The sequence below is a fragment of the Xyrauchen texanus genome, chromosome 27 (assembly GCF_025860055.1).
Source record: "Xyrauchen texanus isolate HMW12.3.18 chromosome 27, RBS_HiC_50CHRs, whole genome shotgun sequence".
In the NCBI taxonomy this organism is placed as follows: Eukaryota; Metazoa; Chordata; class Actinopteri; order Cypriniformes; family Catostomidae; genus Xyrauchen; species Xyrauchen texanus.
In genome coordinates, this window is record NC_068302.1 from 9,537,376 (window position 1) to 9,564,669 (window position 27,294).

Consider the following 27,294-nt stretch of genomic DNA (forward strand, 5'->3'; position numbering starts at 1 on the left):
TCACCGGTTGTCCTTCCTTGGACCACTTTTGGTAGGTACTAACCACTGCGTACCGGGAACACCCCACAAGACCTGCTGTTTTGGAGATGCTCTGACCCAGTCATCTAACCATCACAATTTGGCCCTTGTCAAAGTCGCTCAGATCGTGATATGAGCGTGAAGCGATAATCTGTGTTCCACAACTGCTTTTGGGTCCTTGAATAACGTATAACATGCGAGTAAGGGCAGCCGGTGGACTTTCTGGTGCCCTCCTATAGGGTATGATGGTGCCCCCTAGGGAGTTGGTGTCCTATGCAGGCTGTGTAGTCTGCTTAAAGGGAGCAGCAGTATTGCTATCCCCCAAATACTATCCTTTCGAGTAAATGTGATAATTTTAGGGATTCTCATTAGCTACATACATTTGCAACATTTTAAATTCATTTAAATTATTAAAGGTGCACTCAGTAACTTTTGTCTTTGTGCCAACTTGGACTAACACTGACACCTAGTGGCTTGGATCCAGCATCATTTAAAATCAATAGTTTTCAGTTTCAGATGCCATTGTAGAAGTTTTGTATGTACAGTCAGCCATAATTATATGAATCAATGAGTGAAAGTGTCAAATAACTTTTTTACACCTTGCTGTTCAGGGCTATAAATGCTGAGTTGCCATATTTCAAAATCAAAGTCTTAAACTTTCTATTGCATGCCTCATAAATGCACTTTTTTGTTGTTATTGTTGTTGTTTTTTGTTTTGTTTTTTCGTTTTTAAACTGCGCATAGGTTCTTAACTGCTCATGTAAACATGAACAAATGTTGTAGAGGAAAAAATACAAGTTTAAGTAAAGAAGCGCACGGGAGCGTGTCATTTGACAGCTGCTGCTGGTGTCATTTGTTTTGCTCTGCGCCGGAAGCGCGTATGCGGCTGCAGTGACGTCACAGAGCAAGTTAGCTGGGCGATCAGAAAACAAAAAACACTCCAGCATCTTCATCAATATCATCATTAGCAAAGTGACAGTTGTCATCCGACAGAAACAGCCTTCTCATAATAAACCGTCTCATATTTTGCGGTGAGAGTTTCTTCCTTATCTAGTGAGGTGAAGCGACAGCATAAATGTTGTTGACATATAATTGTATACACTTTCATAACAGCTGCAAGTGTTTATGCAACGACCACATACCGCTGCTATGGTGTTAATAAACGTTTTGTCTGTATTTATTAAAACTGTTACACTGTTTCCAGGTCATATTGTAGTAGATAATTAAACACAAGTTGTTTTTCCCTTTTCCAATTTTGCACAGAGTGATTGACATTGTCATTTATGACAGAATATGAAAATGTATATAATTGGCACTTCCATCTTGGCGTGTTGGCGCCATAAAGACGTTTTAGGTTCAAATGTACTGTACATGTATAAGTAAAGTGTAGGCCTATGTCTTAAGAACTGGTTACAATCTATTTTACATTGTTTTGCCTGGCTAGTTCTTTTGAAACGCTCCAGATATTCTCTCAATGTGTCTCTCAATATCTGAATGTGTCATTAATAGTAATTGTAAAAGAATTAGCAAAATGCTGTGTGTGTGGGTGTGTCATTAACGTATATATGTGGTTACTTTGACATGAGTAACTTTTGTATGTAAAAGAAAGAGATCTGCTTCTGATTTGAGGCTTTTTGTATTTACTTTCGGAGGTAATTAACAACTGTTGATAGTATCAATATACGCAGTGTGAAAAAAGCTGTCAGACATGTATATATTTACCAATCTCTCTCTCTATCTCCCTCTCTCTCTCCCCCTCTCTCGCTCACTTACCAGCTGTGTGGAAGTGCAAACAAAATGTGAGCAGGTTCACTTTCTCTTTGCATCATTGAGTCAAGATGGCTGATGACTTGGTCTCCAGCACAGCTGGGGCGCAAGGGGTCATACGCTCCACTCAGCCCTGTCCCAGACAGAAGTACCGCAGTAATGGCCACTCACAGGGACTGCTGGATGGACTCCTGATGCTGCGACAAGGGGGGATTCTGTTTGATGTGGTTCTTATGGTAGAAGATAGACCCATCCAAGCTCACCGTATCCTTCTGGCGGCTTCATGTGACTATTTCAGGTATGGATGAACTTTTATGAGGCCGACTGTAATTACAAGAGGTGGAAATATTTAAAGATTGGTGAAATAGGTTATAATTGCTGAGAATTTACTTATTTGAGAATTTTATTAAAGAAGTCTTTCTATGTCACACACTTTATGTCCATAGACATGTCCAAGGACTTTTTTCAACAACAGTCAAGATTTTAGGGTTAACGTAAGCAGCACGTGTAAGGGAAAATGTATATCTTCGATCCTGTGACTTTTTGATTATTTTTAATGACATGTTTGCCTACACTAGTTCATTTTAAATGATCCTGCAGTGTAACAATTTGTCATGTAGTCTCTTAGAATTAACAAAATGCTGTTTTAAATAGTTTTCGATTATTTAGGAGTTTGGTATGTCACACTAGGTTGGTAGGGAACATGTCAACTTCCCAAAAGTACTGCATGCCTCTTACCCATGTATCATTTTTCACTTTGATTTTTGAAAAGCATAGTGAAATTCATTTTTGCATTGTGTAGATTTGAAGATTTTAACTGAAGTTATTGTGCACAACGTTTAGTTATATTGAACACCTTGTGCTTTCATTTTCCTGTTTCTTTAGTGTTTTATCTTTAACTTGCAAATGATCTAGCTATGTGGCTATACCCATGTGAAGTCATTTCAGTGTTTGTATATTTTTGTTTGTGTGTTTAGGGGAATGTTTGCTGGAGGTTTGCGAGAGATGCAGCAAACTGAGATCCCTGTCCATGGAGTCACTTACACAGCAATGACTAAACTGTTGGACTTCATCTACACCTCTGAGCTGGAGCTGGACCTGGATACAGTGCAGGAGGTGCTGTGTGCAGCGACCCTACTACAGGTCAATAGGAGAGGATGTGGTTATAGTGATGATCAAAACACTTTACATGCTTATTATTGTTGAATGATTGTGGTGATAATTACCCCTCGGGAAGGCTAAGTGACTTTGGCAAAAGCAGACCTAATCGTTTCAAAGCAAAAACTAACTAAAGAACAATATAACAATATGAAGAACAGGGTGAATTTCACAAATATGTCATTGTCACTCCAAAATCAAAAGAAGCAAATAGGAAATTAGCCTGTATTTTTGTACCATTTATATTAAATCTCTTTAACGACTATGTGAAAGAATTTGCTACAATAACTTTTATGTACAGTACATGCATGTTGTTGCATGGTACTTATATTTAATTACATCTGTAGTTACACTATTAACCTTACCCCTAACCCTAATCTAACCCCTATCTAGCCATGTGTCATGTTGTTTGAAAGCTCTTAAAGAGTAGAATACAACCAGCCTATTTGTTTTACTCACAGACAAAAATCGTAGTGAGTAATATCAAAGTATATGTCTTTGACAGTTGTGTTGTTGTTGCTTATATGCCATGTTTTTCCTTATAATATTATATACCTGACTTTCAAACAAGCCAACATACAAGGTAATAGGATGCATAGATTGTTAGATAAACCACACAAAGCACAATGTTACATATGGTCACTAGGAGATGTCGCCAAGTACATGACATACCATGACATAGACTCAATGATGACACAAATGGCACAGAATGAAACTCATTCTGTGTGATCTCATTACTAAAATCACGTGTGCATGCTATGCAAACGTTTAGTCATTGTTGTGTTTGCATTTTTCTCAGATACATCTGAAATGATTGGGAACAAAACAAAAGCAAGTTTGTTTGTTTTTTCAGAGCCAACTTATGTACATCCTGAGATGTATAATGTCAAATAAGAAAAATCAGAAGATTTTTTTTGTGTGATTTTTCAGCAGGTACTTTATCATAATCTATACCATTAAAACATTTGAAAATCTTCTTTAGATTGATACCAAACACTTGACCCTCCTTTAATTTTGGGAATGCCACTGAAACAGCCTCAGAGCTTAATGTGTTAATACATCCTGTTGAGACACAATTGTTTTGTTTTTACTTTATGTAAATTCATTACAGCAAATAATTATAAAATGTATAAACATTTTCTAATTAAAAAATATCTTCTTTTTTTTTATTAATGATTGAGAAAATGGGATTTTTTCCCCCCAATAATTATTTTTCCAATAATGAGAACTGGGGGTAAATGTACTTAATTTTCATGACAATAATGTAAAAATGCAAAAAAAATCTTAATAGTCCTAAAAATAGGCATCTTTTTTTTTTTTTTTAAGCAAAATTGTATTTCTTATTTATTTCTTTAGATTTTGGGGTGAATTTTGACATCTTGACTAGAGCTGCCAATCGATTAAAATTTTAATCAGATTAATTACGACATGATGATTAATTAATCGCAAATATCAATATTTGCTGGAAAAGGCCCCCAAATAAAGGTAATTCAATATAAATAAGACATAATAATTAAAATTATTAAAAATATAATATACAGGGCCATAATAAGTAAAATAATTAATAGATTCAGATTCAGATATATTACATTAATGTGGCAGACAAGTAAAGCAGTGATTAGACAACACAAAAAGTGTCTTTAGAAGTAAATATTGCTTGATTTATACCCATATCATTGCGCAACCCTACAGTGGTCAGCAATGATTAATTGCGTTAGTTATTTGAATGTGTTTTTTTTATATATATATAATTAATTGCACTAACGTGTTAATTCTACACCACTAATCTTAATTCATTTGTATTTTTATTGTATTTTTTACCCTATTTATTCCTTTTCAGTTTATTTACTCTGAAATATTTGCTTATATATTTGTAACATTTGTTCAGCACTTTGGCTCAATATCTGTTTTTATAAATAAATGACTTGAATTGACATGTTCTTTCTCAGATTTTATGAGATTCACCCTAAAATCCTATCATATATAATGTGAATTAGGATTTAGAAATATATTCATATTCCTTCTCCTGTCCCTCATTATAATAACCAGGTCCAAGATGTGATTGGCTTCTGCTGTGACTTCCTTTTCTCCTGGCTGGATGATGACAACATCCTTGAGGTTGAGAAGCTAGCTGACATCTACGGTCTGAATCAGCTCGGGGAGAAAATTCGCACTTATCTGCTCAAAAACATCCAAAAGTTCTCACGTACACCTGTGTATCGTAAACTTCCTGCAGAAAAGATGCTAAGCATTCTTTCCAGCGATGATTTGGAGGTGAGCTCAGAGAACGAGGTGTTTGAAGCAGCCCTGCATTACCATTACACACCTGAACAGGTGGAGAAGGACCAGGTGTGCTTACAGGTGAGAAACATCAGTTTTTTTGCTACATATTATAGTCAAATTGATATTTTAAAGGAACAGTTCACCAAAAATGGTCCCAGAAATCATGTATTTACCACCCTCGTGTGTTTACAAACCTGTATGACGTTGTTTTGGTTTTTTTGGAGAAATTTTTAAGATTTTACTTGACACTTTTCCATGCAGTACAATGAATGTGACTGAGGCTTTCGAGTTTCAAAAAGGACACAAAAGCACCATTAAAGGATAAAAAAGTGGTCTATTAGACTTGTGCTCTATTTTCCAAGTCCTCGATAATCAAGTGATATTATGTGTCAGGAACAGACCAAAATTAAAGTCTGTATTCACTGATAATCTTAAAAAAGAGCGACCGGTACATTCTTCAAAAATTCTCCTTTTGTGTTCCACAGAAGAAAGAAAGTCCTTCAGTTTAGATTAGAACAACATCAGGGTGTGCAAATGATGACACAATTTAGATTTTTTTGTGAACTATTCCCTTAATCTTTGGATATGATTCCAAAAGAAAGCAGTGGTTATAACAACAAATCTTCCTGCGATCAGGATCCATTGCAAATGTTGGAAGCGGTGAGGTTCTGCCTGATGGAGAAGCACGTGCTACAGCGTTTGTACAGTCGATTAAAACAGTGTCCACTGCGGGACTCTGTTGCCGCCGCTCTGCGTTACCACAGTCAGGAGCTATGGCAACCGGTGATGCAAACCCCTCTTACTCAGCCACGCTGCAACTCTCAGTGTGTTCTGGGCTTTGGTGGCATGTATTCATCCAGCGCACTTGCAGACAATGAAGAGCGCTTCCAGGTGTTCCACCCCTCCTGGGGGGAGTGGCGTAGTGTCACTGCAGATCGTGCTCCGCGCATGTCCAACATGGGCATTGCGGTGCTTAATAACTTTGTCTACTTGGTTGGAGGAGACAAGAACACCAGTGGCTTTCGTGCTGAAGCTCGATGCTGGCGGTAAGTCACACTGAGTATAAATGTGCAGCATTTCATTTGAGAACTACTTATAATAATTGTTAGGAAAAAGAATGCTGTTTTTACTGTTATTTATTACAATTTCAAAGAGAAAAGCCACTTTAATTTAGCTGTGAATACAGTGTTTTGCAAAAGTATGCAGACCCTTTACCAATTCTGTCAGTTTAAGAAATTCTGAAGCATACATTTTTTTCTCTTTATTTAATTTAACGTAATATTTTATTGTACATTGTGTTCCAAAAGTCTGAGACTACACTGAAAAATCTGGAAAATAAACCTAGAAATAAATAAAGTTTTAGAATTGTAAAAAGTGCTGGAAAGATTTCTCAAATCATGCTTGATAACTGTGGCAGGGCGGAGGGCTGGGCCGGATCGTGATTCCGCACACCCGGCCCCTAATCAGGCCAATTAGCCCTTGAGAGGGGTAAAGGCCGACTGAAGACGGCAGTGCGACAGAGAGAGAGATTTACGGACAGCTGTCTGACACCTGTGTGTGTTTGTCTTTTGGTAAAGTTTATAATTAAAATATTATTTATATAATCAAGCCGGTTCTTGCCTCCTCTTTTCCATTAACCCCTTTACAATAACATTATCAGGGTTTGTACAAACTTTAATTTTGTGTTAACTTGATATGATGATGAAATTGTTATAAAAAATATAAATATTAAATTAGACTGCAAAATGCTAAATAGAAGCATTTTCTTTTTTGTGTTTTCAGACTTTTGAACTACTCTGTATATAACATGTATTTATTAATTGTTCTATTCATTTATTTCATCGATTAATATATAAATACATATTACATAAAAATGTTATCAATATTCTGGAATATGCTGTGTGTACAAGTGCATCTTAAGTACAAACCCCAACAATCAGGTTTTTGGCTCGGCCATTGTAGGACATTCAACTCATGTGGAATTGTTTTTGGGATTATTGGATTTGCAGTATATCCCAATTAGAGACTAATGTAATTCAATGATCCTGTATAATCCAATAAATGGGTATTAGATGATTGGACTTGTTGTAGATTCAAATCAGGGACCAATATAATCAAATAATCACTTTTTGAAATCAATTGATTTAGCATTTGCCACAATTCTAATGTGCAAAGATAGGAAATGGATTTGAACTGTGAATCCAGTAAATTTGACTCAATTATAGGCATAAATGTAACTGATTTCAGGTCCCTGGAAGGGAGGGGAGGGGGGGTTGGGTAGTTCGAACAACCCCTCTGCCAAAGGACCAGAATTTAAGTAATATCATCCTTTACAGTAGTTACATGTGCAGCAACTGACGTTATTCACTCATAGCAAAATCTGTGAGCGCGATAATGTTAGTTTGACGTTCAACATTCGGTTTCGCAGATGTAAGGGACCGTCTGAAAACTCCACTCACTACGCTAAAACATATGAACTTACTATAGATAAAATTATTACAGTATCATCAATTATATAAGTACAGAAATCAGTTATTTTAGAAAAAAAAAAATCACTAAAATTCACCAAAATGATATTTTCTCATTCTAAAGTTTTTTAACTTCCCAGAGGATAGACAGACTTATTACAGGATAGATTATTACAGTATCATCAATTATATAAGTATAGTAATCAATTATTTTATAGAAAACATCACAAAAATTCACAAATTATATTTTCTAATTTTAAAGGCTGTAGTTTTTTTATTTTATTTATTTTAGTGATTAAGTTGTAAGTCCTTCTATTCTCTAAATGTGATTACTGTACTTACTCTACATAATTGATCATACTGTAATAATATCACCTGTAGTATGTCTGTCTGTCCTCTGGGAAGTTATAAGAACATTCTGAATGTGAAAATTTATTTTGCAGTTTGTTTTCATGTATAACTTGCACGTGAATTGAATGAATGAGTGGACATCTCCTATGTTTTAGCGTAGTGAGTGGAGTTTTCAGACGGTCCCTTACATCTGCGAAACCGAATGTCCAACGTCAAACTAACTTTACTGCGCTCACAGATTTTGCTATGAGTGCATAACGTCAGTTGTGGAAAAAAAGGTAAAAGGTCCACTTTTGAAAAAAGAAAAACCCTTCCACTAGACTTGCTACAGGCCTGGATATGTTCTTACACATGATAGACTAATGGATAGAGAACTTCTAGAAACTTCCCAAAACTGGACCTGTTCTGGTTATAAATCTGATGTTTAATATTTCATATAAATCAAAAGAAGCCTATGAACCTTTCTTTGAAAAAAGGGATAACAACATAAAATGAACCTATACTCCTCATTACTTAATACAGGGTACAGGTCTAACATTTACTTCCATATTTGTACTGCTAAAGTATGGAATTTCTGCCTAGCTTTGGTTTATTATTAGATTGAAACCAATTTTTTTGGTATTTTGCATTATCACATCTTCCTTCAGTTTTACAAGATACTCAGTGCCGGCTGAGAAGCAGCTTGCAATATGACTATACCACTACAAAGTTGTAGGTAATGCTAGATTTGTGTCACTCACATTGCTTTGAATGTCGACTGAAAAGCTCTTTTTGGGTCTCATTTTAACCCAAAATATTTTACCCAGATGCTTTTTTGCAAATTCAGGATGTGCCTTCACATGGTTGTTTTTGGTAGTTATCCAAGTGGTGTATTGTCCTCTTTCTGGTAATTGTACCAATAGTGCCCAATTGATTACTTTACTGTTTTGTGCATTTGTTTTACTTTATCTCTGATGTCCAAAGAATGTTGTTTATTCCTTTTCTACAGCTGTACTAAGTCAGTTCAAAGGTAGTTGTATCCTGACTTGGGTTTCAGTGATTTTTCATTTTGTTCCCTTAAAAAGATTTGGAATTAAGCAAATGAGGAAACTGGATAAATTGGTATACATACTTTTGCAATAGTCTTCTTTTATGTACTTCGTATATGCAAGCAAAAAAGATTCATAGTCACTGATTTAGTAGACAAGAATTGCTACAAATTCGTATTAATCACATGCAGATTCAGTCTTAAAGTGAACCATGAGAAATTCAAATATAACGAGTAACATATTCTTTTGAATCTATATACTGCTCTTATATACCACAAATGCCCATCTAATTTGAGATTTGGTGAGGTCACATCTCAGTGCCATCACAATGAAAGTGAAAACTCTTCATCCTTTAACAAGTCCATTTAAACTCCTGATTAGGGATGTCCCGATACCGTGCTCGTGTACTTACTAGTTCTCGTAAAAATTATCCGATACCAAAAACAACACAAATTAAAATCAGTGTGATTGTGATAGTGTGATAGATTCATGAGATAAATAGTTTGCATGTGGTTGGCTCATACATGGAAACACCATTATGAGCACTGCGTGCTCTGTTTGTAGCAGATTACAGCGAGTAGAGCACTAATTCACTTTGAAGCATGAGGCACATTCAGACTATATATTTATGTTATTAAATAGCAGCCTTTTGCACTTTAATAATCACATTGGGTCATGAAGCGACCTGCTTTTCCAGAAGTGAGAAGTTACCATCAAAAACACATAGAAACGGTAAGGGCTTCACTCCAAAATAAAAGGCTCCACCAAAATAAAGGACAGAAGTATATCACTACTGCATAGTTAAGTAACCTGGAGATCCCTACTCCTGATGACTCAATGGAGATCTTATATAGTGATTATTTACTGTACGTTCAGATGAAAAGCTACAAATTAGTATACACACCAGTTGTGTTATGTATATATAACATAAAATTCAAATAGGAAATCAAATGGCATTGTTTTGTCATTTATTTGGTGGCTGAAGTTTCGGTGCACCCATCAAAAGTTTCATTCTACAGTATTTGCAATCACAGAAATCGGTACAATCTGTTCTATCATTCACTTAAGTGTGTTCTTGTGTCTTCTCATAGGTATGATCCTCGGCACAACAGCTGGTGTATAATTGAATCTTTACGACAACAGCACGCAGATCATTGTGTCTGTGTAGTTGATAAATATATCTACGCCATCGGTGGACGCAACTATACCAATGAATTGGACTGTGTTGAGTGCTACAACCCTCAAACCAACACCTGGGAATATGTGGCTCCGCTAAAACGAGAGGTGATTTTATCTGAGCTACAGCTTGTGAATTGAATTGAAATCTATTGTAAACAAAATGTCATACATGGAAGTATTTTAATGACAAATGTCTTTTAAATTGCACTAATTGAAAAAGAAACAATGCATTAACAGAGCTGGCATTTTGTGGGATATGGTGATTTATGGTGGTATACTTAAGCTATTACTATTTCAATTTATAACATTTAACACAAAATTTATTCATTAAAATGTAATCATAAATATTCACCTTCCAAAGTTCAGCTCCAATATATGTATTTATTTATTGTCATCTAAATTATTCGACAAATATTATTCAATATAGTCTATTTCGCTTTGTAAATTCACCTCTAAAATTTCAATGTCTCAAATTTGGTTGGAAAAGTTCCGATGCTACTAGGCCTCACCACTAATTGGTGCAATTGGGTGAGGATGTAGACCAAGAACAGGGAGGAGACCTCCGTGAAGTTGGCACCCCATATAATTAAATAATCTCCAAAACTATCCCATTCGTTTGTGCTGATTTGTGCCACTAAACGAGCGTTTGTGCTGGTTTGGTGTTTGAGATATTACACATAATTTTTTAGTCTGTGACGTCAATGTTTCCATTTGTTTGTGCTCGATTTGTTCCATTAAAATGAGCTTTGTGCCTATTTCCCGGTCTTAAAAATAACAGCTTGTATTTGGAGCAGTGACGTCACTCTCCACCCCATGTCTAAAATCTCAAACACCGAACCAGCACAAACGCTCCTTTTAGCGGCACAAATCAGCACAAATGCATGGGATAGTTTTGGAGATAATTTAATTATATGGGGTGATGTAGTGATGATACATTTATCATGCGAAGTAGAACGTTTGTGTGTAGACTAGTGATTCAAAAGTTGCACAGTGTACCTCCGCCTAACAAAAACATATGGCTGTCATAAAGCATTGCCATTTCTTTCATTCATTCATGAGTCAGGATTTTTTATTTTTCTCTCGTGAACAACAGTCTACAGAATTTGCGAAGATGAATGGAAGTGAAAATACGATAGTTATAGGCTAATTAATGATGGACCCGCTTACATAAGAAACACAACCAGATAAAGTACACTTTTAGCAGTTCTGTTCAGACTCAATTCAGCTTTTAGGTGACTAAACCTCCACTTGCAACCATACAACAGGCCAACATTTATTAGAAAAACTAGGTTTATTAGAAAAAATTAGGTTTTCGTTGAATGCTGAATGCTGAAATTGCATCCTCAAAATGCAAGCACTGTTAATGCAATATCTTTATATTTCTTAATTAGTGCAATTCAGTTTCTTTTTTTTAAAGTAATTTGTCATTAAAATACTTCCATAGACATGAACTATACCTCAAATTGTGTGCCTTGTTCTGGGGTGGTGTGTTGTTACATTTCTAGGTGATCAGACTTACGTTTCTTACCTGGGTGGATAAAACAGGTAAAAAAAATCCCATCGATTTACATTAAAGGAGAAACACGAGCCATATCTATGTCTACAATGTCACCCATTACACCCTAGCAACTGTATAACTATGTGCCAAAACACATTCAGAATACCTTAACAGCCGTATAATAACACCATGGCATTGTGGCAGTGCGTTTGATTAAATTATTTAAGATGGAAAACTAAAGAAATGTTTACTATCATCAAATCAGTGCGATCAGTTCATGTATTTTGCTAATAGTATTGAGTTTATAATCCATGGTGTATGTTGAAGTTGCAGTGATATATTGTTAAAGACATAAGCATTTTTACAATTTAACTCTGCATGCAGGTATATGCCCATGCTGGAGCAGTGATTGATGGGAAGATTTACATTGCGTGTGGTCGGCGGGGAATGGCCTATCTTAAGGAGACCTACTGTTATGATCCCACTGGAAATCACTGGAGCATATGTGCTGAAGGCCCGGTGGAGCGTGCCTGGCACGGAATGGCAGCACTGAACGGCCGAGCTTACGTCATTGGAGGAAGCAACGATGGTTGCGGTTACCGACGAGACGTCCTCAAGGTACTGAACTACTGTTTTTGCTAACTGTCCTGAGCTACTGCAGGACAGTTAGCAATAATTGGTTGTTTTATCTCCAGTTATATCTAGCATGTAAAAATGTAAAAACAAACAAAAAGAAAATGAAAGCTACCAAACCTGGAGTTTGCTAGTTTGAATCCCAGAGCATGCTGAGTGACTCCAGCCAGGTCTCCTAAGCAACCAAATTGGCCCGGTTGCCAGTGTGGGTAGAGTCACATGGGGTAACCTCCTCGCAGTCCCTATAATGTGCTTTGTTCTTGGTGGGGAGCATGGTGGATGCCACGGTGGGCGCGTGAATCGATAGTGATTCTAGCTTGTTTGGCGCCCTGGGCGAAATCCGCTCAACATGCACCAAAGTTGTTGACCGGGGGGGGGGACACATTGGAGATCATTTGAATCACATTTTAGCGTTTTAAAAATAGTACAAATTATACATTCTAGCAAATAATATGATGCCATGAAATTGCATGTACATACCATTTAAATATTTGCACATTTACTCAATTATTACACATTTTGTTACATGCTTGTTTTTTTCTTCAGTTTACATTTATTTACTATTAAGTGCTGATATGGTACTGTCTCTTTAAGAAAAGCAGCAGTTCCGTGAATAGGGGTGGGTAAAAATATAGATTTTCTGATGCATCGTGGTCCGCATTGGAAAGATCTCAATACGATTATTAAATTCCAAGATTGATCTTTTACCCTATGATCAAACCTCCACTACAATGAGAGGAAATCACTCACATTTGCAACCAAATTTCACGCTATGCGACTAAACGAAAGCGGAAAAGCTGATCAAGTTGGCTTCTAAACTCACGAATACATTGGTACAGCTAGTAAAAACATGCATCAAACATCTACACCAACCTACAAACAAGGAAGTCTTGAATAATGCATAAACTAAAGACTCCGCTAACTAAATTCAGCTGACTCGATACACGTTAATGGCCTACTCGGACAACACATTGTTTCCTAGAGCTAGCAGAAAATACTTAAAACAGACACAAGCAGCATATCTATCAACCACAAATAATATAATATTGTGCTGCAGCCGTCAGAGTTGCATTGGAGTGACATCACCTCCCCTCTTCAAATGACTGGCCAGAGGAGGAGCTGTTGATCAAGAACTAGTGGACCAATAGGGATGCAAAACACCCCGATTTACATGAAACTCTACTCACAAGTTTTGGAAACTCAAGCGCAGTACTTGTTAACAAAAGACAAGAAAAATACAGCTGTAAGCGTACAAAATTTCTTTAATATTAGCAAAACTGTCAGAGAGCACAAAAAACAGTAATATAACCAAGGAAAACATGATTTTGTTTATAATTCTGATGACTTTTTTTTGCAGCATATTTAAAATTTGTTTATACACTCACCTAAAGGATTATTAGGAACACCATACTAATACTGTGTTTGACCCCCTTTCGCCTTCAGAACTGCCTTAATTCTACGTGGCATTGATTCAACAAGGTGCTGAAAGTATTCTTTAGAAATGTTGGCCCATATTGATAGGATAGCATCTTGCAGGTGATGGAGATTTGTGGGATGCACATCCAGGGCACGAAGCTCCCGTTCCACCACGTCCCAAAGATGCTCTATTGGGTTGAGATCTGGTGACTGTGGGGGCCATTTTAGTACAGTGAACTCATTGTCATGTTCAAGAAACCAATTAGAAATGATTCGAGCTTTGTGACATGGTGCATTATCCTGCTGGAAGTAGCCATCAGAGGATGGGTACATGGTGGCCATAAAGGGATGGACATGGTCAGAAACAATGCTCAGGTAGGCCGTGGCATTTAAACGATGCCCAATTGGCACTAAGGGGCCTAAAGTGTGCCAAGAAAACATCCCCCACACCATTACACCACCACCACCAGCCTGCGCAGTGGCAACAAGCATGATGGATCCATGTTCTCATTCTGTTTACGCCAAATTCTGACTCTACCATCTGAATGTCTCAACAGAAATCGAGACTCATCAGACCAGGCAACATTTTTCCAGTCTTCAACTGTCCAATTTTGGTGAGCTCTTGCAAATTGTAGCCTCTTTTTCCTATTTGTAGTGGAGATGAGTGGTACCCGGTGGGGTCTTCTGCTGTTGTAGCCCATCCGCCTCAAGGTTGTGCGTGTTGTGGCTTCACAAATGCTTTGCTGCATACCTCGGTTGTAACGAGTGGTTATTTCAGGCAAAGTTGCTCTTCTATCAGCTTGAATCAGTCGGCCCATTCTCCTCTGACCTCTAGCATCAACAAGGCATTTTCACCACAGGACTGCCGCGATACTGGATGTTTTTCCCTTTTCACACCATTCTTTGTAAACCCTAGAAATGGTTGTGTGTGAAAATCCCAGTAACTGAGCAGATTGTGAAATACTCAGACCGCCCGCCTGGCACCAACAACCATGCCACGCTCAAAATTGCTTAAATCACCTTTCTTTCCCATTCTGACATTCAGTTTGGAGTTCAGGAGATTGTCTTGACCAGGACCACACCCCTAAATGCATTGAAGCAACTGCCATGTGATTGGTTGATTAGATAATTGCATTAATGAGAAATTGAACAGGTGTTCCTAATAATCCTTTAGGTGAGTGTATATTTTTAATTCATGCTTGTTATCATTTTGATCTGCGCAAATTATTTATTTTTGCTCTTATTATATTTTATCTGCACTTATTATTTTTGGATTTAGGCTTATTATTTTTGGATCCATGACCGCAATACATTTGGTGGGATTTTGATCCCATAGTATAAAGATTTCTCTTACACTGGCGGCTAAAAGTTATAATGTACAGAATTTGCTGTTTCAGAAGGAAATTGGTACTTTAATTCACCAAAGTGGCATTCAACTTATCACAAAGTATAGTCAGGACATTACTGATGTAAAAAACAGCACCATCACTATTTGAAAAAATGTTGAAGGCCAGATGTACAACTAAACAAGAGGATAAGTACATCAGAGTCTCTAGTTTGAGAAATAGACCCCTCACAATCCCAAGAGATCATGGTTGATTGAACATTAACTACAGCTCCTGACCTGTATCTGCATGATTTTATGAACTGCACTGTTGCCACACAGTTAGCTGATAAGGTAATTGAATGAATAAGTATGTGTACAGGCAGAATTGGGGAGTTACGGAATACTTGTAACAGGATTACATATTTAAAATACAAAATATAAGTAACTGTATTTCACTAGTTACAATTTAAATCATTGTTAATTAGAATACAGTTACATTCACGAAGTAGTTTGATTACATTGTATTTTATTGTCATTTGTTTCATTCAATATTTAGTTCTTTCAAATGGAAAACATTTATACATATAAATGATGTGATCAAAAGTGCATTTGAACAGCGGTGAAACACTTTCCTATGATGTGTTACATTCATACAAGCAGACAGAGAAGTACGTTTGGAGCAGAAGAAATAGAAATAAACCTTGTGTAAATTGTCAGCTTTATGCTAAGCTAAAATGCTATGTACTATACCAGGCATGATCATATTTTATCAAGAAAATTCACCTTTGATGTTAGGGCAAAAATCATATTCTTCATATACATTTTTGTATTGTTTTATTGTAAAAATATCTAAAAATCCTTAAACAAGAAACAACATTGCATAAGATATTAATTGTTTTTCAGAGAATGTATTTTTAACATGTGTATTTTGTCTTACTGTTCTGACAGAGTTTTTATAGTCAAAACACTTGAAAAAATTTACCAGTGCTGAACAAGTAATCCAAAGTATTTAGAATATGTTACTGGCCTTACAAATTACATTTTACAGCATGTAATCTGTAGTGGAATACATTTCAAAAGTAACCCTCTGTGTACAGGTGTGCCAAATAGTGGTCGGTGACATATATTTATATATATTACCCAATATTATGTTCAATGTATTCTTATGCTTATTAGAGTATTTCTTTGTTAGCTTAGCAACATGCTAACATCAAACTATTAGAGTCAGTTGTGAACCAAATCTCCTGTGCATTTCATAATATTAGCAGTGCTTTTTTGTAGTTTTTGTAGAGCATTCCAAATCAGTCATATACCACTACTATTTCTGTAAGGATGTTCCTTAAGGATGTTTCATCACATGCAAATGCTAGGCATATTCATAAAGTGCCCTTGATGCACATTTTGTCATCAGCAGAGTGCTTGAGCACTGAACGCTTGCAGCCCAATTTTCTAACCACGTGTAATCTAAATGTGCATTCACCTGGAATTATTTGCACTAATTTGTGGGTCCACAAGGTTGCACCACTCACATTTGAGCCGTTTCTGTCACAAAGCGCTAGAAGAAGATTTAATCACTGGTAAACATCAGAAGACAAAAGTGGAAACAATAGTGGGAGTACAGGTCAAGAGCACATGTGTGAGGAGGTCAGGAGATACTGGCACTTGTATAAATATAGTCTGACAGAATAAAAGACATCTTTATGGGTCTAAAATCTTGAAGGTAAATAATCCAGTCTCTCATAGCAGTCGAAGTGCGCATATGCCAACTGCCTATGTATGCACACATAGTCAAATGAAGTATACTTTGAAAGGCTACATTCGACTGTAGCAGATGCTAAGCATTCACGTCAAAACCAAAGTATACATTGGGCTGTAGAAGATGTAAACAGTTGACAACAAGGCAGCTCACTAGATTCTTGAAGAGAGCTAGTGATTGAGCACAAGATGAAGATTCTGTTTTTGTTTTTCTATATAGGTAGCATGCTACAACCCTACAGCAGATGTGTGGTCTGTGGTGAGCCCATTGCCTGCTGGTCACGGAGAGCCAGGGATTGCCATTCTCGATGGATGCATCTACATCCTGGGTGGAAGGTCACATGATAAGGGCAGTCGCATGAAGTACGTTCACATTTATAATGCAGAGGAGGACCATTGGGAGAGCGGAACAGCCCTCGAGGACCGCGTATCCGGGCTTTCAGCCTGTGTCGCACTTTTGCCACAGGCAACCATGTCCCATGCACACAGCTGGGAACAGAGAGCTAAAGCATCATGGGAGGAGGTAGACTGGGATGACTCTGACAACTCCAGTGAGGACTGATGTGTTAGTGCTACGCAAATAGCATGTACAATTGCAAAGTGACTGAATTATATGCTTTATTACATTTAAGAGCCCTAAAAAAAATGCTATAATCAAGTTTTAATAATTTAAAAAAACGTGTAATTCATTAATGTGTAAATGGTAAAGACTGTTGTACCTGTCTATAAATAGCTTCAAGTGTGTTGGAAGTGTTCAGGTGCTTAAAGGGATAGTTCACCCAGAAATTCTGTCATATCTTCCTCATGTCGCTGCAAACCCATATGAACCTGGATGAAAATCTTAGTGACTCCAAGCTGTCAAGTTCCAAAAAGGACCAAATAACACCATAAAACCACAATAAAAGTAGTTGATAATACACTAGCATTGTATTCCAATTCATCAAATTTTTCATTTTGTGTTCGACAGAAATATTCTAAATCATATAGGTTTGGAGTGATACGAGGACGTGGAAACAATGATAGAACTTACATTTTTGGGTGGCTTATCCCTTTAAGATTATTTAACTCCATATCACAGTCCCTTGTATTGGGGGTATTTTTACTGACTGGGTGAATCTTACAAAGAAATGTGTGGATTCAGGTCATATTTCACTGCAACATCAAAAGAAAAGAATAAGAAATACAATTATTTTATAAAGAAAATGAAGCCTATTATTTAGGATTAAAAACAAATGTGTTGTGATGTTGTCATGGTAATTAAAGGAATATTCCAGGTTCAATACATGGAATGCTCTCTGGAGGCATTTTCCAGTCATGACAGTGCAGCTCCTATCTACTTGAATCTACATCCGTTGACTGTTGGGAATTCTAATTTCTCCCATTCATTTTAATAGAAGTGGCCTGTCTCTGCTAAAAAGTCTCTGATACAAGTTAAGCTCAATTGACAGCATTTGTGGCATAATGTTGATTACCACAATGATTTCATCCCTCATTTTCTTAAAAAAAAATCTGTTAAAGTGAGGCATACAATGGAAGTAATTAGAGCCAGTCCATAAACGTTAGAATACTCAGAGGACGAGATATTTAATGACACAACAAGGGTGATGCTTGAATGAAAAATTAAACTGAATGTCTATGGACGAGCACATCTGTGAGGGCTTAAATGCGTTAGAGCGCCACCTACAGTTCAGATCTGTATTTTGTGATGGAATGTGATAGAGAAAAAGCCTACTTTGGCTTGCTGACAAAGTGAGGTAGAGTGAACAGAACCACAATTACATGTTTAAAAAGTTTGGAAAAAACAAAAACATTGACATATACAATATTTTTTTGTATACAAAATACAAAAGTCTTTTTTTATTTTGGGGGATTTCTGAAAAAAAGAGACCACATTTTTTGCAATTAGTCAACAGTATGTGTGAATGGTGAGCTTTTACACTTGAGTGGGAATTGCGGGTAGCAGCAACAAAAATGGTTAAAACCCTCCAAAAATTGGCCCCATTTACTTCCATTGTAAGTGCCTCACTGTAAACTCGATTTTTGCTTCTTTTTTAAAAAAAGAAAATGAAGGACGGGTCTAAATGGTTTTTTTCTTCTGTTAATCAGCATTATGCCGCAAATACTTTCGATTGAGCTAAACTCGCATTGAACCCGGAATATTCCTTTAAACTAATTTTTTCCCTAAAATTATTATATCAGTAATGTGAAACAATCTCCTTCAAAAATCAACAAAAAGTAACAAAAATCATCCTGTCTGATCAAATTAGCATGAATCAAATTCAGTACAGCAAATAATAGGATGATGTTTGTTTGCAAATAATGTGTGGGGAAGGGGCTTTAGTTGTCATGAAAATAATGTCACAATTGAACATTTTTATTTAACAAAATAATATTACATTTTCTTTGTGCAAAATATTTAATTTTGGTTTTGGGCTGATACGACTTGGAGATGTGTCCACAGTTTTTATGAGATTTACTCTTTTTTTTTTTTTTTTTTTTGCTTGTTGTGCCATTGTGATTATACTGAGGATCTTGTTTCTGTTTTGCATTTAATCTTCACTGAGAATGACTTCAGTGCAACTATAGGAAACTGTTGGTGTTGCTAACACTGTACATGCACTTTAAGAATAGATTTGATCTGGTTTTATTTATAATGACGGTGCCTTTATTTTACTGAGGTTTTTTAAGAATGCCCAATGTCTTTTTAATTAATAGATTTTATTTAAGTGCAATAACATGATTTTCAAAATTTTGTGTGGTGAACAGAATAATATAGTGAATGAGTTTTAATTGAGTGACTCCAAAGAGACATGGTGGGTTCTGCACAAATGGCAAGTTATTGATTTAAACCCTTTTAATGTTAACCTCTCTTAATTCTTTTTTATTATTAATAATAATAATATGTTCTGTTAAAAATTCTTTTAAGCAAAAGGTTATGCACTGAAATTGATAATGCTTCTTACAATTAGTTTTTTTTTTTTGTATTTAATTTCTATCTGGAATGTATCCGACTTGTTGCAAACAAAATTTCTGATTTGTTTGACAAAGTTGAATGTCATAATCAAGATCATCAGCATATTAATTCTGCAAATATTTCAAATATTTTATATTTTATCAATTCACTGAATATTTGTTTTCTTTTATGCAAACTATCACGATATGATACAAATATTCTTTCATTTATTGGTACAATGCTTATTTTTTTGACTGTAATTGCTAAAACTAATTCATCTAATTTCATCTTTAAAATATGTATATATATATTTTTTGGGGGGGCTTTTATGTTGTAACTATGTTGTTACCTGTTTGCAATATTAAGGTTCCTTAATGAGTATATAAAGAGACAGTAAAGAATAATCGATGGTATTGCAGTTGTCTGGGGTACTTAACACAGCGTGACTCGATCATATAGTCAACTTTAAGCAGAAGTAACCATTAGACTTCAGAAAGCAGAGTGACTTACAAGGAATATTTTCTCAAATTGCAGCCCTGTTAATGTTGCGATTGGTGTCTCAGCAACAGATGCCGGTGCTGCTGGTATCCTATATTATGTTGTTTTAACAACCTCAGCTGCATTAACCGACATATCTCTTTTTAACATCACCCAGAGGGGCTCTTAAGGCTTCAGTTTAGTGTTAAATGGTCTGTGGATGGTTATTACAGCGTGAAGATTTTTATGTTCTCTCACTTTCCTGCACACTTTCTCATGCGTTCACATAGACATAAAAACCCTTTCAGCATGTCTGTTTCATTTCCTTCAACAAGAGGGACATTGAGAGACATTTTCTTTTTAGCACAAATCAGGAAAATATTTTTATATATCATGCAAAACAAATCCTTTGCCATTTGTTGTAGTACCCAATGTTAAACACAAGTGAATATTTTATTTCAAGTCCAAAATAACAGATTTGCTAAATCAGCATTTCTTGATTTGGGATGTAAATATCACAAATATATATATATATATACTGTTGTAAATGTATATACTGTATATATATATATATATTAACAGAAATATTTTATCATTTGTGTTTCCTGTAAAACAATTTTATCATATTTATTAGATATGATTTATAAAGACCCATATTTATATTTTACAAGTTGAATAACTTGAAAGGGAACACTTTATAACATTTTAAGTATGACAAATTGCAAAACATACAAATGTACTATTAGTAAAGAAGGTGGACCTGTATGCAGTGCTGGGTAGTAACAGATTACATGTTATCTAAATTACTTAATCAGATTACAGAAAGAAAATACCTGTAATTTGATTAAATTAAATTTTAAAATACTCATGATCAGATTACAGTAACTTTTTTAGATTACATCATTACATATTAATCAGGCAAAGGCAGTTCATTGTTCAAAATGTATTGATCCCTTTAATTCTTCTTTTAAAATATTTTAAAACTAAATTAGACTACAGCTGATCCACCGAACCGATTGCATTATTGCGGTAAAGTTAGTTTTAGTTTCGCGAATTGCTTTTGTACTCCGCTTCAAAAATGCACATGGATGTCCTTTTGCAGATTTTTGACAATTCACAAATACTGTATAGCTGGTCTGATCTGTTACTAAACATGGTTGGCAATAGTAATGCCAAAATTGCCAGAGTAAGAATGTTTTAAGTGCCGTTTTTATTTAACTCCGTAACACAAATAGCAAATAAAACACACAACAAAAAATCATGTACATTTTGATCCATTAAGTTTTCTCTAAATCATTTATGCAACATTGTCAAAATGGTTCAATCGTATCCTACTGAAATGCATGTAAAATCACATAAACAAGAATGAGGTCAGAAGTAATCCAAAAGTCATTTAAAAGCAATCAGTGATTTAAAAATGTAATTCAAGAGATTGTGTTACTGGTTACAATTTAAATCAAGTAATTTGTAATGAGTACTAGATTGCAATTCATAATGTCTGAATGATTTTTGTATGAATTTTTCATTTGAACAGCTACTTTGATGCTATAATTCACATAACTTGTCGTGTCAGATCACTATATAAACGCCCCACATAATCCATAGATTGCATTGCATGCAAGTGTAAAAAAATAAGGCTGTCGGGATGAAAGTTAGAGGCATATCAGTTATTATTATACCATGGTCATGTCATTATGACCTCCATGATGTCATCTTCACAAAAGTACAGTAAATCCCAACATGGCAGATTAACTGTGTATTTGAGTTCCAAATAGCTGCTAATCTTGATTAAAAGACAATGAAGTGCCCTGTAATGAATTGAGTTTTGCTTATCCCACCCAGGACACACAAACACACTCACAAATACACACATACACTTTCCTCCCCCATTTACGACAGTCATTAGCACCTGACATCCGTGACGGGGCAGCAATCAGAGTCTGTCTGCATTTTAGAGTTGTGAAAAGAGCCCTGACATCCCCCTATTTTCACGCCTCTTAAGACTCTTTCATGGGCACAGAGTGGCCTATGATATGCTTTGTTATGTAAGATATTACCTTAAGTGTCCCAAGGATGCAACATCAAATGGTGTGTGTATGTGTATGTGTGTGTGTATGCAGACAGAGATGGGTGGAGTTCCAATTAGACTCAACAAAAGGGGGAAAAAGTGAAAGACAAACAAAAACAGGTAAAGTTACATGGAAAGACAAAAAAATGAATGGATAGATAAAAACAAAATTGACAGAAAAGAAGAACAAGTTAGTCTGAAATAATAAAAAAAAAAAAATTGAAAGCAAAAACATCAAATGGAAGCATGTTTTGCCAGATACAAATATATTAATTTTTTTAATAATTTTAATTACTCGTGCCAAGAAAAAAACTTTTTAATTTAAAAATGAAACATATATTGAAAAGAATGATTGTGTTGATTTAATAATGTTATTTGGTTTATTGTGCAAACATATTTATCTTTGTGATGTCACTACCTAAAAATAGACCTTATTCATAGTACTACCCAATCATGACCAAATGTAGAGATTCCCCAAATAAAATAGCTAGTTTAAGATCTTGCACAGACTTTCAAAGTGTTCTCATTAATATTAATGTTTACTTCCTCTAGAACTGTAAGTGTAAATGGCCTCATGAATATAAAGTATATATATATATACTCATAAGCTAATGAGCTGCTTATGTCTTTGGAAAATGAAGAGACCATGACCACATTGACTTTTGAGATATTTATTGACACTTCTGAATTTCAGACATTCAATACTGCAATTTCCAAACAGCCTTTTACACTACAGCACTTTATCTTATTAACAAAAATAATATAAGTAGCAGCAAAGCCAAACACCAAATAAATAGACATTTTAACAACAATGCAAGGAAAACCAGTTTGTTCTGGGTCCTTGGTAAGCAGCTATTAGGGTTTTCAAGTCAAAATGTATCAAAAGCCTCAAGAACAGCATTTCCAAATGCAGTAAATGACAAGCACATTGCCTTTTCTCACCGTGGAAAGAATACAAAGATCCTCAGATCAAATTTGTCTCCAGTTATACTGAAGTAAATTCTTTATTTGCTTTTTCACTCATAAATCAAAGTCAAACCAGAAACCACATTTTAGTTAGTGCCCACTGACTACATTTTATCTGGTACTTGCACAATCCGAACAATGTGCGCCATCATCCAGATCACGGTGCGAAGAACAGACTTAACCGTGCAGACTAATTTACAAGCCTTTCATCTGCGGTTCCTCATCCGTTCACCAGCACGTGTAAGAGAAGAGCGGGTATTGGCTCCAGTCACCTACATTTCCATGGTGATAGCCGTGATGGACAGCCTGGGTGCTGTACTCGGTGGGTAGGTGATGGTGAGGAGGTGGATGTGGAGTATATTGGGAGGACGCGGCTCCACTCCACTGTCCCAAAGACTGTTCCGTACTGTAAGGGGTGTAGAGGGGAGGGTGGCCCAGCATACCTGGCTTGGCCTGAGCTATGGCCATGTTCAGCACCCCGGTGTAGTCCTGTTGCACAGCGGAGGAGTGAGGTGGGCAGGTGGGGTGGCTGAACTCAGGGGCGGAAGGCTTGCTGGAGGAGTCATGTTCGGGAACAGTTGCGACATCAGGAACACGTGACTCGAAGCTGGAGCGGCTGCCGCTTCCACAACCACCACTGCTGGCCACACTGGAGGAAGAGGGCGGGGGTGACTTGTGGTATTCATGAAATCTGTGATAAGGTTTCATATTGTAAGATTAATCTCACATTATAATATTACAAATCGGAAAATACCTTCAAAAAAATGCAGCTACAGTAAGACACTTACAATAGAAGTGAATGGGGCCAGTCCATAAACGTTAAATACTGTTTTAAAAGTACAGGCACAAGACTTTGAACCTGGAACATACCTTCAAGTGCTATAGTAATAACAATAACAATATGCAAGTACATGCAGCTCCACTAAATAAGTACATGTGGTTCAATAGTCATACTCAAGTTATCACTTACACTATACACAGTGACATGAGCAATGTAGGTCAGTAGGTACCTGTATGGCTGGTATGTGTTCTGTCCAGGTACAAGCTGTTCGGAGCTGTAAATGTCTTGAGGGTCCGAGCCCAGAGGAGAGTCGACACGGAGAGCTTGGCCGCTGTCTCTGTCGCAAGCACCTCCCCATGGGGAGTACCCTTCACCCTTCACCTCCGTCTCCTTACAAGCCATATGTTCATCATCCAGACCCTCACAGGAGGATTGACGGATATCTGAAGTTGAAAATTTGTCAGGAGATTTTCATTAATTACCGTCCATGCTTATTACATAAGCCAAGTTAACCCTTTAACTGGGACTTAATGGCTCGATTGGCAATAGGTCATAAACATACAGAAATATATAATCTCAAATATAGCAACAGTTTGGGCAACTACCTCGTGGACTTCCATGCTCAGACTCTTTTGAAATGTTTATCTTCTTTGTAGCCCTCTCTGGATCAGCAAGACTTCTGTTTGGTCGTCTATAAAATTAAAGAGATACGTAATGGTCAGCAATGACTGCACCTTCAAGTTTAAGAAGAGAAAATAGAATGTACTGTACAATAAGGGGGGGGGCTGGGTTGCTCAGCGAGTATTGACGCTGGCTACCACCCATGGAGTCTCAAGTTCGAATCCAGGGTGTGCTGAGTGACTCCAGCCAGGTCTCCCAAGCAACCAAATTGGTGGTGAGGGTAGAGTCACTCCTTGTGGTCGCTATAATGTGGTTCTTGCTCTCGGTGGGGTGCGTGGCGAGTTGTGCATGGATGCCACGGAGAATAGCGTGAAGCCTCCACACGTGCTAATCTCCGCGGTAATGCGCTCAACAAGCCACGTGGTACGATGTGTGGATATACAGTCTCAGAAGCAGAGGCAACTGAACGTCATCCTCCACCACCCGGATTGAGGCGAATCACTACGCCACCACTAGGACTGAGAGTGCATTGGGAATTTCAAATTGGGGAGAAAAAAATAAAGAAATATCACCTTTTGGAGTTTGTACCCTCATCTCTAAATCCTTTAGCAAAAGGGTTGTGGTCAATTTTCAGCTTTGTGATCTGTGAAAGGAACAATCTGACCATTAATTACATTTCTCGTTGACTGTGACAGCAATTATAACCATGGCTGTAACCACCATGCACATTCAAATAAAATAGTGGTCAATCAATCAATAAACTTTACATCTGGCCCAACAAATCCCCCCAAAATAATAATGTATAAAACGCTTACCTTTGTGTTCTGGTATGCTGTAACAGCGGTGAATGAGGTTTCAGGGAAGGTGAAGGTTTGAAAAACGCTCCAGCGTACACTATACAGATCATCAGCTTGGACGATGTGGAATCGTGGGTGATAACGGTGCATTGAGTGGAGAATTATCTAAATAAGATGAGAGATATATGTTCAAATCAAGTTCAAATTCCAACTTCTATTAAATAAATGAAAGAATTGGAGTGCAGAACTTACATGTCCATGCTGATCCAGGGCATTGTTGGTGAGCTTGAGTTTGAGGAAGGACACTGGCTGTTTCATCCAGTGGCTGCCAGGTGCAGGGGAATCTGGATGTAGGTACGTCCTGTAGGGCAGCTGAGGCTCAGCTTTGCCAGCTACCTCCCACTTGTCCTTGTTCCACTATGGAGAAAAAATATTATAATTTTTATGAATATTGATCTTGAAGGTATCAAGGACCAGTGTCACTTATTTGGCTTTGCTTGTGACATAAGGTGCTGGTGGTGGTGGTGTTGGGTGGGGGGGTGTTGGGGTGTGAGAGAGTATGTGTGAACAAGAGTATGTGTTGGGGCAAACCCCCCCTGTGGGTTCTGTAAAAACAGGAAGAGTTGGGGCTCTTTGAAGTTGAGGAGCAAAATCAGTAGTAAGAGTGTTCCGAGGAGACACATATGATTGATCAACAGATCCTCATTTCAATAGCACAATTAGAAGTCTAGGCTGATTAGAACCCATAGCATTATACTGGATCGATAAACCTTTGAAGTTCTCAAGATGCCAAATGGTATGTTGAGGAACACTCTTGGATTATTCTAGATGATGCACTTTGTAGATATTAGATGAAGACTACATGAGGTTTATGTTCTAACCTTGTATCTGAGGCTGTCCACTGGCACCATGTCCACCAGTAAGATGTACTTTGCATATGGCACTAGTCCAGACAAGCTGATTTTACAGTGTGGAAACATTCTCCTGCAACACAATAAAGTCAAGTTTGGTTCATGCTTTCAACAGTCAATTCCAAGCATTAAACTTTCAATATTAAAGTTTTGCATCCATTAAGGTCAGTTTAGCCAAACTGATCTCTGAGTCCATTCATTAGCTTTAGGTTTAAGTTGAGGAACATAGTGCACTAAGACGTACCTTCCAGGTTTGGTGATGATCATCTCAGTTCCAATCTCACTGAAGGCCTTCCAAAGCTCTGGATCTTCCAGAGTCATTCGGATGTTGCCTTGGTGATAAGAGTCACCGGCTCCGGCCATGGAAGGTGGAGGAGGGAGGTTGAAATTATGCTTGAGGTCTGAGAAAAATATGGAAAAGAAAATATTTTTAGATGTTTAGATGTAATAAATGTACTTTATTTGTGCAAGACAAAGTGCATTAGCATGATTAACCATATTTAACAATAACGCTAAGCTTGAGTATGTGGAAAATAGTGTTAAGATGAGCACTCACCTCTGATGGACTGCATTATGTAGTCTTCTCAAAAGATGTCCTCCAGAAAGAAAAAACAGTATATACCAAAATAAACAAGTGAGACCAGAATGAGTAATAGCTATATGTTTCAGTTTAAGCAGAAGTTCTCCATATAACCTCAAATGGGTCTTGATAATTCCAATGGCACAGAAGTGCTGAGCAGTTAAGTCCAAGAATGAAGGGATCCAGTGTGTTATTTGTCTGATGCAGAGGGGGTGTCCTTCACATTTAAGTGGGTTCTGGTTGTGGGTGGGGCTTGGCA

General features: G+C 36.8%; 2 protein-coding genes across 3 annotated transcripts; one reads left to right on the top strand and one right to left on the bottom strand.

Annotated features, from left to right (window-relative positions):
• The first annotated feature begins 902 nt into the window (after positions 1–902).
• klhl22 (kelch-like family member 22) lies at positions 903–20,756 on the top strand. 2 transcript variants are annotated; one of them, XM_052095160.1, is made up of 9 exons: positions 903–1,049; positions 1,795–2,083; positions 2,763–2,928; positions 4,993–5,086; positions 5,180–5,304; positions 5,863–6,272; positions 10,165–10,357; positions 12,135–12,368; positions 17,102–20,756. In XM_052095160.1, the coding sequence occupies exons 2-9, from the start codon at positions 1,857–1,859 to the stop codon at positions 17,441–17,443; spliced, it is 1,791 nt and encodes a 596-aa protein (XP_051951120.1). In that variant the 5' UTR covers positions 903–1,049; positions 1,795–1,856; the 3' UTR covers positions 17,444–20,756. The 2 variants fall into 2 exon arrangements, with proteins under 2 accessions (XP_051951120.1, XP_051951118.1); XM_052095158.1 differs by having other exon boundaries at positions 4,993–5,304.
• Positions 20,757–23,573: 2,817 nt separating this feature from the next.
• Positions 23,574–27,027, bottom strand: tbx16 (T-box transcription factor 16). The gene is made up of 9 exons (XM_052095049.1): positions 27,012–27,027; positions 26,700–26,856; positions 26,426–26,528; positions 25,797–25,961; positions 25,563–25,709; positions 25,320–25,390; positions 24,732–24,817; positions 24,356–24,569; positions 23,574–24,036 (listed from the first exon to the last, which is right to left on the bottom strand). Exons 1-9 carry the CDS (start codon positions 27,025–27,027, stop codon positions 23,574–23,576), a joined length of 1,422 nt encoding a protein of 473 aa, XP_051951009.1.
• Between the last annotated feature and the right edge of the window lie 267 nt (positions 27,028–27,294).

Bases quoted from the DNA above. Each gene is read 5' to 3' on its own strand.
- klhl22 (XM_052095158.1), top strand. From the start codon at position 1,857: ATGGCTGATGACTTGGTCTCCAGCACAGCTGGGGCGCAAGGGGTCATA. The intron at 5,305-5,862 runs GTGAGAAACATC...TCCTGCGATCAG, and splicing joins AGGACCAGGTGTGCTTACAG to GATCCATTGCAAATGTTGGA. The intron at 6,273-10,164 runs GTAAGTCACACT...GTCTTCTCATAG, and splicing joins GCTGAAGCTCGATGCTGGCG to GTATGATCCTCGGCACAACA.
- tbx16 (XM_052095049.1), bottom strand. The intron at 25,962-26,425 runs GTTAGAACATAA...TTTTCTCCATAG, and splicing joins TGGACAGCCTCAGATACAAG to TGGAACAAGGACAAGTGGGA. The intron at 24,037-24,355 runs GTACCTACTGAC...ACCTTATCACAG, and splicing joins AACACATACCAGCCATACAG to ATTTCATGAATACCACAAGT.